The sequence below is a fragment of the Thunnus thynnus genome, chromosome 16, assembly GCF_963924715.1.
Source record: "Thunnus thynnus chromosome 16, fThuThy2.1, whole genome shotgun sequence".
NCBI lineage: Eukaryota > Metazoa > Chordata > Actinopteri > Scombriformes > Scombridae > Thunnus > Thunnus thynnus.
This window is the reverse complement of record NC_089532.1, coordinates 20,455,567-20,472,395: the sequence shown is the minus strand read 5'-3', so window position 1 is coordinate 20,472,395 and position 16,829 is coordinate 20,455,567. Positions and strand designations below refer to the sequence as shown.

The 16,829-nt window shown below is 38.7% G+C and overlaps 1 protein-coding gene across 1 annotated transcript; it reads right to left on the bottom strand.

Moving 5' to 3' along the window:
- Positions 1-854: 854 nt before the first annotated feature.
- On the bottom strand, positions 855-16,538 carry LOC137200202 (CD109 antigen-like). The gene is made up of 31 exons (XM_067614843.1): positions 16,459-16,538; positions 16,190-16,319; positions 15,658-15,891; positions 15,423-15,545; positions 15,261-15,300; positions 14,790-14,871; positions 14,598-14,703; positions 14,373-14,493; positions 14,174-14,283; positions 13,883-14,074; positions 13,512-13,610; positions 13,322-13,384; positions 12,214-12,384; positions 11,959-12,111; positions 11,070-11,139; positions 10,811-10,895; positions 10,535-10,652; positions 9,510-9,623; positions 9,120-9,338; positions 8,638-8,779; positions 7,439-7,612; positions 7,115-7,196; positions 6,541-6,772; positions 6,256-6,427; positions 5,321-5,511; positions 4,760-4,915; positions 4,557-4,622; positions 3,179-3,318; positions 2,901-3,057; positions 1,833-1,935; positions 855-1,635 (listed from the first exon to the last, which is right to left on the bottom strand). Exons 1-31 carry the CDS (start codon positions 16,536-16,538, stop codon positions 1,433-1,435), a joined length of 4,128 nt encoding a protein of 1,375 aa, XP_067470944.1. The 3' UTR covers positions 855-1,432.
- Positions 16,539-16,829: the final 291 nt, after the last annotated feature.

Genomic DNA, 16,829 nt, shown 5'->3' with positions numbered 1-16,829 from the left:
CTGTAGGAGTACAAACTGTCTTTGCTGTAATTCAGCAGGTTTTTCATCTCTCACCAAAAGTTAAAGGCTCAAATGTTTTTAAGTGCATATGAAATATATATTTGCTTTTTGTGTGACAACTGATATTCTCAGCAGGTTCCTTCTGACACTCGTGGGATTCAGTAACTTGCTGACAGACAGGTTTGATTTACATTTAAAATTTGGTTTTACACGTATAGCTTTCCACATGTGTGATTTTGGGGATTCGTTAAGAATAAACTACTGATATCTTAACAGTTTTAACATTATGCTCCAATTTACAGTATGTGGAGAAGAAATATAAATATACAGAATAAAGTAAGAGAGTCATCATACTCTATATTTCAATATTATTGCTGTTATCTTCAAAGTAAAATGCTGCCAGTGTGAGATTATTGATTATTAGAACAAGAAATTAATTATGTTCAGATGAGCATGCTGTAAATTCTTTATGTTGTGCAAAGTGAAATATGTCATGGACTGAGCACAGCAGGCTGAAATCTTTGAAATAACAGTCATATTTTGCGATACGTCAGCGTTGTCAAATCTGATTACTCTTCAGTGATGAGTTACATGTGTGTGTTCACTCTGCATACTTCTGCAGGTCAGTCTGCATTCCTCTGGCTCAGAGTTACATGACGTGGCAGAGGGGTAAGGTGCACTTTATCTCCCTCCAATCCACCTTATGAGGCATTTACCTACGTTTTGCCATTATGACACACTAACACAATAAAGTCAAGCGCATTCAGGCAGGACTGTTATATATCAACACGAGTGAAAACATATTACATCATAAAGTCTTCCATTTGCTGGGAAAGTACAGTAGAGCTGGGAGAGTAAATCTTATGAGCCTTTATTTTCAGCCTTAATATTGCTTCAGGCAGCTTAATGTGTCTCCATTTTCTGCCAAAATGGTGACAACAGGACACATGTGGAACTGAGAAATCATTTTCATTTGTTTTGTGATCTATACAGAAGTTTTGTATAAAACATTTTCATCAAGTCATCACATGAAATCATACAGAGAATGGCAGGCTGATTAAGTGAGGAAATTCTTAAATTTGCTTTTTAATGTATGAAACCAAAAATATGGACTGAAATATAACAGATACAACATTTTCAAAGAGTAATTTCTGATTTACATTCTGTCAAAATACAACACAAATGAAAAATTGGTAAACAGTAGAGGGCACAAGTGCACTAAACAAAAGAACGTGTCACAGATCCTCTGAATGTTACAATCATTGGTCAAGAAAATTTTTGTAAATTTTAAATGAAAAAAAAAAGAAAAAACACTTGAAATTGCATCCAGTGCATGAACATGTGTGCACATACAGTCCCAAATCTATGTATCTCAGTGTATATTCATTACTTCTAATTAGTTAAAATAATAGCTTTTAAAAATGAAATCTAATTAGAATATAGTGAAAAAGGCAGCAACTCCAAGAAACAGGCAACTTAAGCTGTAGGTGGAGCTGCGTATTGAGTGAGATGAGAGGGGGGACGACACCGTGATGGTGATACCTGGCCTACAGCGATCACAGCCTTCACCACAGAAGAAACAGGGGTGCATGTTGTTCAGGATATTTGAGTTGTATGTCCTTGTTGCTCTTCTCGCTGTGAGACAGGGGAAATAATCAGATAACTATGATCATGATGACATTATGATGTGATTCTCTGTGTGTTTCACTGTAAAATTATACTGGCCACGTGTATGTTGAGTGATCTCTACTTACATGACTTTCTGTACATTTCATTTTGTATGTGTGTACATACTTTAAAATTACAGCAAGACTGTTGTCCATTGTACTTACTAGGTTCATAGTAGTCATAAACCTGCACCACAGCATCCTGTACATGGGCCACTTTGTAATCTCTGATGACTGGAAGTCCGATGCAAACTTCTGATTTGGTAAGCTGCAAATGATACCGGACAAGTGAGTGATGATACACTGTCTGTACAATTCTTAAGTAATTTGTGATCTACCTTGCCTCTACTTTTTTTGTAAATTAAAGCTGGTAAGAAGTGCCAACAAACCTCTTTGGCCACATCATAGAAACAAATAGAACAACATACTGTAAATGCGCCAGTTTAATACAAGGATTGTCTGTTTAGTTGACTGCCCTTTTCTAATAAACACACTGTCTTTATTGTTAATCTTTCTAAAAGCAGAGCTACAGTACATGTAGAAGTTGAGCAGTGAGCAGAGCCAAAGTTAGCCAACTGGCAAACATTACTGGTAAACAAGAATAATGGAAATACCGTGACATGATATTTGTGAACCTGATGTATGTTTAATGACTTCAGCCAAAATGCTAACCTTGGTTGTAGCTTAACATATTTTTTAGTTATCAATGAGAGCACTACACCTTATGTTATCCTTCTCCTCTAGAATGAATTTAATTGTACTTTAATGGTACTTTATAAGAAAACTGTGGTTATTTGACCTGAGGAGGAATTTATATTCTACATTTACACACAAATTACACAGGGTGGGTTCTGAAGGCTAATTCTGATATATTTAGACTGAACTAAACTGATTTCATGCAACACATCAATAAATAAGATTAAAATTAAGTGAATGGATTCAGTATTCCTCCAAAAGAAATATATTCTGGGCGATGTGGTGAGGACTTTTAAACAGATTTTAAACCTTCATACTGGGAAATAAAATTACATAAAAAATGTAGGTTGCTCTGGGAGAATTTGGACACATGATTTATAATTCTGGCTATGGCCCTGTGTCATATGGCTCCTACCATGAAGATTTAACAAGACCAATAAAAAGTTCTAGGGGCTCTATTTTGGAAAAATGTTTTGTATAACTACAACAACAATCTGCCTCTAATTCATAAGCTTGACATGATTGTGAAACTCTTACTGAATCGAGGTAGAGGCTGACTTTCTCAGGCAGTATCTCCACCTTTCTGACAAGATCTGTTGGGGTAGCAGCTTCAGGGGAAAGACTGAAACCACTGAGCATGCCCACATCCAATATAACCATTCCTGTTTGAGATATCACCTGATTGTTCTTTAATCTAGAATGGAAAAAAAGCAAAAGGTCATAAGATACGAGAGCCCTGGAACATGAAAAAGATGCCAAATGTCAAAAGCTAAAATTAGCTTGACATATGTGCCTGTCTGCGTCATGCTGCTTACCTCGTGCATATAAATAACAACATGTGATTGTGGTCTCTCTCTTCAGTAATGTTCACACCTAATAGGAAAGCCTCCTCGTCTGTGGTGTGCTGGAGATTCTGAGAAAACGCTTTGCTCTCCAGGTTGTAAAAGATATTCATCTGGATGGATACATGGAAGGGTTTTAAAAATGTAGAATGTTAGGTTTAGTGGTGAAGAGCCCTGGTTTACTGTTTACTTTACCTCCTGATACCACAGCCTGAGATTATATAAGTGGATAATGCCTCAAGACCCCAAAAACAGTATATGTTTGAGAAAACCCACTATCCCATAAAGCAAAAACAAAATAAAGATTGAATCTCTGCGTTTGCTTACTTCATTCAACATTTAAAGTACTGAATTACAGGCAGTAAAAAAGTTATATGATGGAGGGGGGCTGGAACAGAAGATAACAGGTTTCAAATTAAACAAAGTAAAACAATTAACCTCCACTATAGTCCTCTAAGTGATATTATCTGGACATACTAAATGCAGACAGGACATGAAGCTATAATATGTGTTCCAGATGTTAATTGATGGGAGTCTATTATCCTGCTACATATGCATTTAGCTGTTTTGGCTTGGCATTTACAATGCAGCACATTGTGCTGGGTGACGCTATCATGCACAGCTGCTGTGTTCAATTTATTCTGGTCATGCTCCGGTTGTTAAACTATACTTTATGTTGAGATGAATATGCTGAATATACAGAAACATTACCGCATTGTGAGGGGTTGTTTTGGAGTTGTGGTGTAATATTTTCCTGTAATATTGATGCTTAGCAGAATTCATATTAAAGGATAGATTCACATTTTTTTTTGTTTTGTTAGGTGCCCATATGAACATTGAAACTGGTTTTGTTTGCTGTAATCATTCCTACTGTTCAAATTGACCATTGGAAGATCCTCTCCAGATGTGCTTAGAATGTAAATGAGGGGGGGGGGCAAAATCCACAGCCCTTGTTTTAAGCAAAAATGTATTTATCCATTTAGCTGAAGATAATATGAGGCTTCAGTTGCCTGAGTTAGTAAAATAAAGTGGATATCTTCCATAGTTACAGTCTTTGAGGTAAAAAAAAAAAAATTCCACCTTTGTGTCTCGACTGGCAGTGTTTCCCTGTTCTGCTGCATCAGAAGAGTAGTAACAGAAAGAGGGAATTTGGCACTAAAAAGCCTAACTTTAGAAGATATTGACTTGATTTGACTAATTTGGATGGCTGAAGCCTCATATTAGTTTCAAATACACTTGCATAGAAGTAGGGCTGTGGATTTTGTCCCCCATCACTTAGAGTGAAAGTGCATTGTGCAGGGATCTCTTAGTGATCAAAAAAATAAATAAAACAACAGTACTGTACAATTACCTGAAATATGGCGAATCCTCTTCCTTCCATGTATATATTTATGTGTAGATCTTTGTCAGCATTAATCTAAGAAAAGTAGAAGATTAACTCCAGGATGATAAATTAAACTGTGATACAGTAAATACAGCACCATTTAAAATATCAATTAATATATGCGTCAGGAAAGAAGCATGGGATCCCACCCACATCTGGTCATCCATTACCTCTCGGCTCTGATACATCCGATAGTTGGTGGAGTTGATTTTAAAGGCTGACACAAACAAAGACGTTGGGGCAGATATATTCAGCCTGAGGTCAATGGCGTTGGCACCACTAAAAGCAGCATAGTAAGCCAGAGCCTGGAGGGCAACTACTGTGTCCTGAGATATAAAAAAAGGTTGAAGGTCAAAATAAATATATGCATCCGGATTATATGACCAGATAGATATACTGTAAATGATTTGGTGCAGAACTGGGGAATATTTGAAGCTATTTTTACATATGAAATAATAAATTGGAGATGTGCATTTTATTATTTAGCATACAGAATATTAATAAAATTGGCATCTGTAAATTTCATCATGAGTCCTTGAGCTTTTACTACTAGTAGAGCATAGGCTAGTAAAGTCAGTTCCAGTTTAAACACAAGAACACTACTGGAAGACAAAATGCCCCCAAAATAAGTCCAAGTGTCCTTTGGACCAAACAGGCTGTGTTGTATTTTTAGTTACATAGTTAAACATAAGTTCCGTGAAAAGCAGAAAAAAGGTTTAGCCTTACTGTACCTGTGTGGACCCGTAGCCACCTAGATGGTTTCTCTGCTTGCTTAACCACTTGATGAGTGCAATGCCCTCCACTAAGTTGCCTCGCCGAAAAAGAGCCAGCACCACATACGAGGCCATCTCAATCTGCACTGAGTGCGGCTGCCAGTCATGTGAGTCCAGGCCAGCAGAGGATCTCCACATCATGACTCCATCTTAGACACGACATGACAATGTAATCAATAACCAGTAATGTCCACAGATTCATCATGCTGCACAATGAAAAGAAAATCTCCATGAGCACCACCAGGAATCTAACCACATAAAAAGTGCTGAAATATCGCTTTTTGTTGTTGTTGCTGCTGCTGTTTTTCTTCTGTAGATGTGGATCTTAGGGGAAAAGTAGTTCTAAAAATTGACCAGATGGTGGTGCAATACATGCAAATTGACTAATGACATGGAAAAAATTTATTGAAACAAAAGTATCTTTTCAGCCTGTAAGACTTCATAATGATTAGTCTTTCTATTTGAAGGAGTATCTGTAACAACATTTTTTTTAAATTTTACATTTAGGCCTTCAATCATTGGTGATAGAAAACTTTTGCTTCTCAGGCTCACTTTTATACTTACACCCTTACCCTTGACATATTGGTTATTTCACCATCCTACTTCAGCATATCAAATTTATGGTACATTTCCATTAAAGGTGGTGCTACAATAATAATCTTTAATTTCTTAATTCAATATGTGTCGGGTCAAAACTAAACTCAACTAAACATGTAATGCATCTTGTATTGTACATCTTTGATAACAGGATGAATGTCACTTAAAAAAAAAAGTAAATTGTGACAAAAATAATAAGACAAACAAATAGTACATTTGATGTCAGTGCATTTAAGTTGACAGGTGATCCTGTGAATTTCTGAGAGTAAAATAGCAGAAAACCTTCACTAAATTACCTCTGTAGTAAGCTCTCCTGCTCAGCTCAGCCAGAGCAGTGCCAGCCACAGGACTGTTGGCCAGAGTCAAAGCATAAGCCACCAGACACAGGCTGTAGTTACTGACCACTCCACTGGATACTTTGCTCTCCAGGTACTTCTGGGCCAGGGACACATTGGCTGGGAACATGCTCTTCACACAAAGGAACCAGACAAAACATCATTAGTGTCGGTTGACTATACTATATTTCACATGACAGCACTTTAATTAAAAATTTTAGGTTATTCCCCATGTGAGACTCTCACCGCATAGGTGTTGTCCTCCAGTAGTGCCATCAGTACATAAGCAGTGAGGGCCACAGGACCATTATCCAGCCCTCCCTGCATCTCCGTGTGTATCAACCTCCCCACCTCACTGAACTCTCCCTGGGGCCCCTGGTGGCCTAAGAGCCAGGTCATGGCCCTGATCAGAACACTCTGGTCTATCTGCATATAGGGTTGAGCCTGGAGGAAGCACCTTAGCACAAAGGCTGTCAGCCTGTGAACCCAAACAGAGGCAGAGAGATTTAATTCATATAGATTTAAAAGATGGAAAGCTGCAAACAAGACAAAGTGAATTCAAACCCCAGTTTGTCCCACAATAAGTACTAAAACAAAAAAGACTGAGTTAGATATTTTTGCTTTTTTTGCCACTCAAACCTAATTTATGCTTATTTCAGGACACATTTCAAGACAGAGTATTTTCCCAAAAACTCCTGATTCTCAAGTGAACACTGCATTAAAAATATGAAACTCTCTCTGCCACACAGACAGAATATTTCACCTGATTTGTAAACAAATGCGTGTTACTCGTATCTTTAACATTAAACTGATGACCTACCATGTGCTACCAGAGGTGTCGCTGGCTCCAAAAGCACTGAAGGAACCATCAGTTCGTTGGTAGGACAGTTGTCTTTGATATCCTAAAAGAAGAAAATATAACATGTTTGCCATGATATTCAATCAGTAAATTTACTATGCAGTGATGCAGAAATCTATAACAAACCCCTACAAGAACCCTAAATTTTATCTGCTGGATTATCACTCAGAAGATGCTCTGTTACATCTAAATAGCACTTGAAACAACCTTGCCTGTACATTATACTGTACACAGTACATTTACTGTAATACAGTGATGCCAATGAATCATGTAAAGGTTTCATACCTTCCATCATATAGCCCAGAGCCCTGCTTCTGATCTCCTGATCCTGACTTGACTTGTCCAAGTACTGGAGAACATAAATACTTGGAGCAAAGTGGATAAGGTTCTGCTCCCCACATCCAAGAGGCATCTGAATCAGAGAATCCAAGTTGTTGATGGACAAGGCCAAGATATCACCTTTGTAAAACAATATAAGAGAGAAGGAGGAAGGATTTAACTGTTGCGCAACATGTTCACTAATACTGCAGGTAGTAATTACAGGGACAGGTTTCAGACCAGACAGACCTAAAAGGGGAACAGTAAGTGTCTGTGCTTCACACCTGATATTATGCCTTTTTTATTGCCTTGCAAAAACCCACCAAAGGTTCCAGATGGGAAATTGAACCTCGTAAGTGTAGAACTGAGTACAAGCAGCAAAACTGGCAGAAGAGGAGGAAATAGCATGAAACATAGACACTCCAGAGTTTCACTGTCACCATCACCAAAGACATGGTGTGAACAAGAAGCTCTTCTTATACCTCTGCTCAATCTGTATCTTTTCTTCACTCCTCAGGCAGTTGGAAATACTATGTATATACTATAATAATGAATGCTTTCAGGAAAATCTTAAAATGTGAGCTTCAAAAAATACTAGTCTAAATGTGCCAGCTATTGACCTGTATATAAAAGAAAGCATAAAACCATAATATAAGAGAAAGCATAAAACAGTATTTTTGAAGTGGTCACTTGGAAACTCAGGGCAGAGTTTAAGTTATGAGGTATGGAAGGATGGAGTAAAAAAACCTATAAAATACAATCACAAGCAGAAAGCTACAGTTCTGCACATTTGCCTGATGTTTAATAAAGCTGACTATCACGACAAGCACAGAAACCACAAATTCGGCCCCAACTGAGGAAAATAAATACTGAGGATTGCCTTTCTACCATGACAAACATGGATGGAGCCAAGCCAAACATCTTGACATTTGTTCAGAATCTGCCCTCCATAAACATTCCTTTTTGATGTCCATCGTTTCCATTTTTCAGTACCTAAATACTTTCAGGACAGCACTCAGTTTGATACCCATATACCCAAGCTCATCATCTAAACACAAAGGAAAATGCTTGTGCACATTACGTATGTCTAATTTACTAAAAATAAACAAACTGCACTCAGATGGAACTGCCACTGGCAAAACAGGGAGGACAAATGGTAGACGTACCAACCAAGGCCACATGGGCCCTCTGGCTGCCCGGTACCACATCTGGTGGAAAGGAGAAGGAGACGGATCTAGAATTGTTGTGCTTCACCGGTGCCAGCTCCAGAAACAGAGTCTCTGAGAAGGACTGTTCAACTCCCTCAGGCTTCAGGAACATGGGAATAATTCACAGTTAGCACAGGATTAACTCTATGCCACATAGCATGTTGCATTTTATACTGAATCCTTAGATCTAAATACACTTCTTGTACAGAAACATCATGTCTAAAATGAAGGTCCTATGAGAAATTATACTCTACTTCCTATTCACCAATCAAGTTCCTGCTTCACATTCAAGTAGCTTCTGGACATATACAGTACAGTAGCTGAGCTGCTCAGCCAAAAAAAGGGGGATTTGAACCAGCAATCTTTACCAACAACCCAAGTTACACTTCACACACACAGTAAATTAATTGATATTATCCAAAGTTTCTATCATGCATTACCTTCACAAGCACTCTCCAAACAAGGTTGTCTGAGGCCTCTGCAGAGATGGCGTCCACAGATATTTCCATCTCGCCCAGAGCCACAGGCCTTATAGGGAACATGGCTGAGGCAGAGACGTGACTTCCTAAGGTGAGTTTTTGGGCATTTACGACAGAGACGTCACCTCTGTCTGCCAAAACAAACTCAAAGGCCTCACTCTGTGCTAGCAGCAGCATGACCTATGGAGAGAAAAATATGTGGAGAAAGCATGATCTTTTTAAACAAAGAATATAACATCTTCTATGAGCCACAAATGACAGTGAGAGATATTTATTATTGGAAGATACTGATAAATCACCCGTGAGGGAATTTCTTTCAGCAGAATATTCCTCAAGTGTAGTCCTCCATACCTCTATGTCCCGCTCTAAATGGTTGATGATGTTCACCTCCAACACCATCTCCTCTCCTCTGATGAGGTATGATGGGACATCGAGAGACAAGGAGAAATCTTTGGACACTGTCAACTGTGAATGAGAGGTTGTTAAGCAAAAATTAAAACAGACTTTGGCTAACATTGTTAGCAGTGAGTATTAAAAGTTAGGGAACAGGGCTCCTACCAGTAGGGTTACAGCCTTAGTCACACCGTTTATACTTATGTACATGTGCATTTAAATTCTGTAAATTGGATTAGATTAGATTTCTTTAAAACAGGAGTTGTGTCATTGTCACATTGATATAATGGCCACTTATTTTTCTGGCCATGCTAGTGGTGTATAGCCTATGGCTTGATGGAAATGTCAGTCTGCTGAATCAGAACTATGGCTCACACATTCATGGCACTCTCAGGATGAATTTTAACAACTTTGGTGGTCACTTGACATTTCCTCTGGCTCCATCGTCAAAACAAAATTTCAATATGTCCAGTAGTTTGGTTTATGACCAAATACCTGTAAAACTAATGACATTGCCATCAACCTCAGCAGCCAATTAACTGGTGAAGATGGAAGATAAGATGGTGAACATAGCATGCTGATGTAAGCATTCAGCTCAAAGCACTGCTTATGCCTAAGTGCAGCCTCACAAAGCCGCTAGGATGGCTGTATAGACTTGTTCTGATATTATTATAGTTACCACAGAAAATAAAAATAAAAATTACCATCACTATCAAAATGGCCAAAAGTCAGATTTCATTAAATATTGTTAAAGCTGCAATGCTTAGGGCACAAAGATTTTTTCCAGGTTATGTTTCTCAGAATGGCAGCAGGGGGAAGGACTGAACATCAGATGTAAATATTACTGCTCATGTCTCCTTTTCAGTACAGACAAAAAAAACAAAACATCCTCTGTGCAAAAGGAAACAACAAGATTTGTGCGAAATATCCCGCAATCAACAAACTATCAAGTATATTGAGGCACATATTGAGTATTTTGTTACCTTTTGTGGCACAGGAGTGAAGCCCAAACTGAGGTTATCTGACATCACCAGTGCTACAGCTGTCAGAGAAGTAACACCATCTGGCACTTTTATTTTCCCACTTGTCCATGTTTTATCACTGACAGAAACGGAAGAGAAAAGCACTGAAACACTGAATGTAGAAGGTTTTGTTCTAAATACGATTACCTGTGCTTATACTGCACTTTTGACAATTATTATCTGTTACTTAGTTTGCCCTGCTACCCATGTCCAGCACATGCACCTTTCAGCACTCACCTAACATTAACATCTAACCACAGAAAGGACTCAGTGGCATCCAGCCAGTGGCTCCTGTACTTCTCCACCATAAGAACTTCTACCTCTGAAAACACAAAGAAAAGGGAAAGAATTCAGAGGCCCAATATGTATTCATCTCTGGAGAATCAATCCAGTATTGTAATTGTGAGAGAAATCCAATATGCTAAATGACCACAAGGGGGACTCTTGTGGAAAGTAGATGCTCTATTAAAAGGCTCACATTGATTTATCATCTCACCATCTTTAAGTCCATCAGGCTGCTTTTTCTTATACAGTCTGGCATTGGTCAGCATCCTAATATTACATTTCTGTGGTGTGGGAGACACAACAAAAGATGATAATGGTAAATCTAATTGTAGCTGCAAAAAATACAGCTATAAACCTGTACTAAGGTCATTAAAGATACACCACTAGTGTGAAAGCCCATAAAATATGGGTCAGGGCTTGGTGGGTGATGTAAGGTGTAAAACGGTCTGAGCTTTGTAGATGCCTTAGGAGATCTCAAGTCTATTCTACAAGACACAATACATGCCGCCAGTGCTTTGGAGATGAGAGAAGGTCATCTTAAGACAGCCAACTGTGGCGTAGCTTTGTTTCCTCCATCATGTATCCATGAATAACCCTCAGGTTGGGCACACAACTCTGCATCCAACACACTAGAGTTACCAGCTCTTAGAAACAGCAGAGTCAGCTTCTAACAAAGCACACAGATAGGTTACATCCAGAGTAACCGGTTTAGTGGTCACACTCTGAATACTCATACAGTAACTAACTGGGAAAAGCAACTCTAAGAAGATTTTACAATAGATTTAGGAGACTGGGTGTACTGGTGCTTTGTGATCAAACTGTATGGTTGGACAAAGGAGAAATCAAGTAAATCTGACAGCATCTAAACTGACGGTCATCTTTTTACTTTCTGAAGGAGGTTCACAGAAGTTTCAGTTTCAGAGATTATATTTTGGGCTTTTGTTGAAAGATTTTTGCCAAGGCTTTACAGCTTAGTGTAGCTTCTGGGTTCCTATTGAGTGACTTTAAATCCCAATCACAACAAATGAGCCAATCACAGTGTTTTGAACCTCAAAAGGAGCTGTCCTTTAGGTTTTGGCAAATGTAAATGGTTGTCATACCTGTTCCACTTTTAAATCTAGGTCAGCCTGCGGAGTTTCATCATGCATCCCCATTACTATGACTCCCACCTGGGACTTGGGTTCGAGGACAGTTACTGTGAGCGATACTTGCTCACCTGGCTGGGCTTTGTCACTGCTCCAGTTTAGAGATACCTGGAAAAGCAAAACCATAGAAAATCACAGGGGCATGTCCAGCAACATTATGCATTTATTAGAATAACATGACTACAGTGAAAGAACAACAAATTACTGTACATAGCCGTGTTGGTTGATGGGTATGTGTGCTGTGTCGCTGGTGACCTCTCCATCAGAGAGGATACAGTAGACAGTGACACAGGCCTCAGGAGACCAGGACACTGTTGGGATCAGAGAAAAAAAAAGGGAAGTCTTTGTCCCAGCAGCCACCACTTGACCTCTAGAGCTCACCTGCAAGTACGACGATAAGGGGAGAATGGTGATTAAAAGCAGTAAAGCTGAGACACCACCTTTTGGATTTCTTTAAATAATGGAAAAACAAAAAAACATATGTACACGTCTCTATTGCACCCGATTTATCATCAAAGTTTGTTCCATGTAGCAATTGTACCCAGTGTAAGATTTCCATTAAAACAACATTTTTTATCATCCAAGATCTCCTGCTACACCAAGAATGTGAGATACATCTTAAAATGCCTTTGGAAAAAATCTGTGTTGGTAAAACTGTGACTTATGTTACTGAGCCTATGTTTTTTTATTCACTGAATTTTTCTTCACATCTGTGGGCAGTTTTTTACACTTCTCTGTTATGTCTTCGATACTAATACTATATGTTTTTTGTTTCATCATTCTAACGCAAACATGAATATGCATTTGTGAGCATTTTTTCATATAATGCTCTTGATGACCACTCCTGCTTGTGAGGTTCTGTTTGTATTTGGCAATGTTATGCTCTGAAGGACTTTGAGATAATAAATTGGGTGTGATGTAAATAATCGTGCAGATGTTTTAATCTTTTTTTCATTGCTATTTTTTACATCCAGCGGTCAAACTATTGTCAAAGTATTTGTTATTTGTGTTTAACCATAAACTTTCTTAAATATGCTGTAGTGTTTTGTTTAAAAAGATAATAAGCACATTGATGTCCATAATTTCCCATGATAATCTATAGCTGCATTTTCTGAAGCATATTTTAGCATCGCGTTATATAAACTAAGCTAATCCATCTCCAAACATTGGCAACAAATCATTCTTTGCAAAAACTACATTTCTGCCAGAATTACATTTGTTTCTTAGGTGTGCAGTCAAGTTGTAATCAACCCAATGGCAAATTATACTTTTTGCAAATGTTTTGCATGGATTACTTCATATGTTTGACCAAACATACCACAAAGTGAAGCTCAGCTGGCTGAAAGGTGCTTTCCACATCTATTTGAAGAGGCGATCCAATCTGTAAATTAAAAATGTAATATGAAATATTTCTTGGCTTCATAATTAACAATATAATTTCAGCATGTTTACTATATGCATTCATTTTTAATGTACCACAATGCTACAAAATACATGTTTACTGGTACCTGTGCAGGTAAAGTTGAGGAGATCTGAATATATGAGCTGCTAGGAGAGGAGTAGTTGTTGTAGACCTTCAGGGTCTCCTCACTGGACTGGAATCTGGCCTGAATATATACACAAAATGTAAAAAATACATATAAACCTGGGGATAAAACAATAATTTTGGCTCTTAGATTTAAAACAAACTAAACATCATCTGAACAAATCTGTTAGGCTTTTAGATGTTTAGGATTTTTTTAACTAGTGAGAAATTTTTGCTTTCTGGCAAACGTGTGTAATCTTACTGTACTGAAACTACTCATCTTCCATACAAACAGCTATACGGTACTTTTCCCAGAGGACCAACATTCCAGGCACTGTACATTAAAATACTCACCCGAATAAAAAGCATCTCTACTTGAGCCTGTAACTTAAACTTAATGTGGACGTTCCCATCCTCAGGCACTGGAAGTGTCACAATTGTAGGTGCAGCATCCATCATGGATGTTCTCTGAGTGATTTCAACCAAAGCAGAGTACAATCGATCTAGTGAGCTCAGTGGCTTTCTGTCATATCTAGAGACCCTAAGCTGTGGATTTCAAGCAGAGAAGGGAAGTTTTCTAGTTAGCTCATGGAACTGTTTAAAACAGATGTCAAATAAAATGAATAATAATGATAATTCACTCACTTTTGTAGAGAAGTGTAGAGACGGTTTTAGTGAAAGTGGAAATTCAAAGAATTCAAGCTGGAATATATTCTTCATAAGATGGACTTCAACAGTTTTGCTGACTTTAAATCCTTAAGTGATAAGACATGATATAACAGAATAGTTTGAGATTTGAGGATGCAACAGAAATGCATATATAATATAATGATGCATATCTTACCGGTGGAGTTCACGCAAGCAGTAACATGTATAACAACATGGCCATCATCATCCATCCCTGATGAAGCATGCAGGGCCTGAAGCTGACCCTTGTTGAAGAAAAACTGTGTTGACCCGTAAATCTGAAAAATAAGGGTTAAAAGACAGCTAGTTCAATTTAGAATGCAAATACATTTAAATACTGGCTAAAATAATAGGGTCCACTACAGTGACGATAAAACCTCACCTCTTTGGTTTGTGTTAGCTTGAATGCAGAGGTTGAATTGTCCATAGCAGAAGCCACAGTAAGTGAGACAGCCAGTGTTCCCTGTACAGGTTGTCCACTGGGGTAACTAGAAGAAAAATCCAAAGTACTACAGTATACTTAACATATGTGCAAATGTGATAACATTGATTTGCATTATCTCATTGAACTTACAGGGCTCTCACTGATCCTGAGATGTCATCTCCAACCAGGGCCTGTGATGGCGTCTTGACCAGCACTTCAAAGTGAGGAGGCTCTGCAGAACAGCAGTCAGTAAAGATGTAGGCATGGCAGTAATTAAAAAGATAGGTTGCCTTTTTCCAAGTCTACCTTCATACAATACTCACATCCCAATGTGTACATTGAAGGAGTTACTGGTCACTGTAAATGTTGCTTGTACTTGTTGCTTTATACTTGAAGTAAAGAGATCTCTTCTTAAAGCAATTTCAGTGTAAGTTATGAGGGACAAAATCCACAGTACTAGTTTGGTCCAAATATGCATTCCTCAGTTCAGCCAAAGCTAAAATGAAGCTGTAGCAATCTGTGGGCATGTCAGTACTGTTTCAAGATAAACCTTTAAACAATGCAAACCTAATCTTTAAGCTTATTTTTTTTAATATAGTAATAAACTGACAGATCAGTTACCATGGTTCTCCACAATGAATGTTTTCTCATCAGTCATGCCCTGAAGTGAAGAGGATGGGAGGTGAAATAGGTAAATGCTTTTTTAAAATCTATATCGTTTAATTCAAATAGTCTTTTAAACAGGCATACAAAGGTGCATAAAATGTAATATTTCATCCCTACATTCACTGTGATTGTGATCGCCCACTGTCCAAGAGGAGACGTCTGGGATAAACTGAATTCCCGCAACACGATCCCCAGATTCCCTGTGGACTCCCACCTGTCCACAGTGTTCCCACCGGGATCCTGCATATGACAAAAGAACGTCAATCAATCTTCCCACCACCACACAATGCCTGACTTAAATCTATTCACTCTCCTCTCGCTTTGTGCTTTCACACAGAAAACAGAGACCTACCCGCATAGAGATATCCACTCTGCCTTTGTATGGATGATTATCTAACTGGACAGACACAACTCTGACGTTAACAGTATCCCCCGGTTGGTAGCGTGATCTGTCAGTTTGAATGAAGCTGGAGACATTCCTGAGGTTGAAGCTGAGGGTGGTGGTGTTGGTGAAAATGAGATCATCCCCCTTGTAGCCCCTCACCGTCAAGTTTAAGAGGGAACTTTGGGTTATAGAGGCAGGAATCTGGAGCGGTTTTAGACAGTGTTGTCAGTAACATATACATGTGATATCAGGCTATGGCTGCAGGTAAAAACAAGTTATTTATTCATTGCAAACATTTCACTCATCTGTAAGACAGAAGTAACCATTTTCTCAACTTTTAAAAGAAATAAGAGGAAAATCATACTCACAGGAGGGAGTGTGAGGATCCTGGTCAAACCTGAAAAGTAGAATGATGCTTTAGCCCTCTCAAACTCAAAAAGTCATGATGCAAAAATGTAAAATCAGTGTCACCTCCTTGGAAGTCCTCCGTTTGGGATACTTTGTTGTTGTTGTTGTCATATTCAACTTCAGCCTCCACCCTACCAGAGAAGTCAGCAAGGACAGTGACAGCCAACGGAGTGGGTGTCCCAGCATGCAACACCTCTGGTCCTGAGATCAGAAACAATGTCCTGATAGAAAGAGGAAGAATTGGTTGTTATTGAATGGTGAGATAAGGTCATTAGGTAAATATTGCATCAATATATAAAAGAAGTATTTAGGTATTTTTTCCAGTGTCAAACAATGATTGGAACAAATCACACAACTTACTTGGATGACTCCTGAGTCAAACCCGGCACAGCAGAACACACAACTCCCAAACACACAGCAAGCGTCCAGATCCAATCCATGTTTCTGCTGCTGGCTTCACCACACATCCGAGATTTTCCTTTGGTTCAAACTGAAAGCGGACACTTCAACTCACCTGGACCTGCATGAGACAAAACCCCACCTCCTGTCCCCAAACCAATGTCCTTTGGAGCTGCACTCACATGCTCATACACACAAGGATGAATACACGTATTATCACACATATATTCTTTGTCACACACAATGGATAAGTGGAGAATGGGGGCGGGGGGTGCTCATACACTCCTAACGCCTTTGCCCCAGGGGACATGTCTCGTCTGTCTATTCAGAAT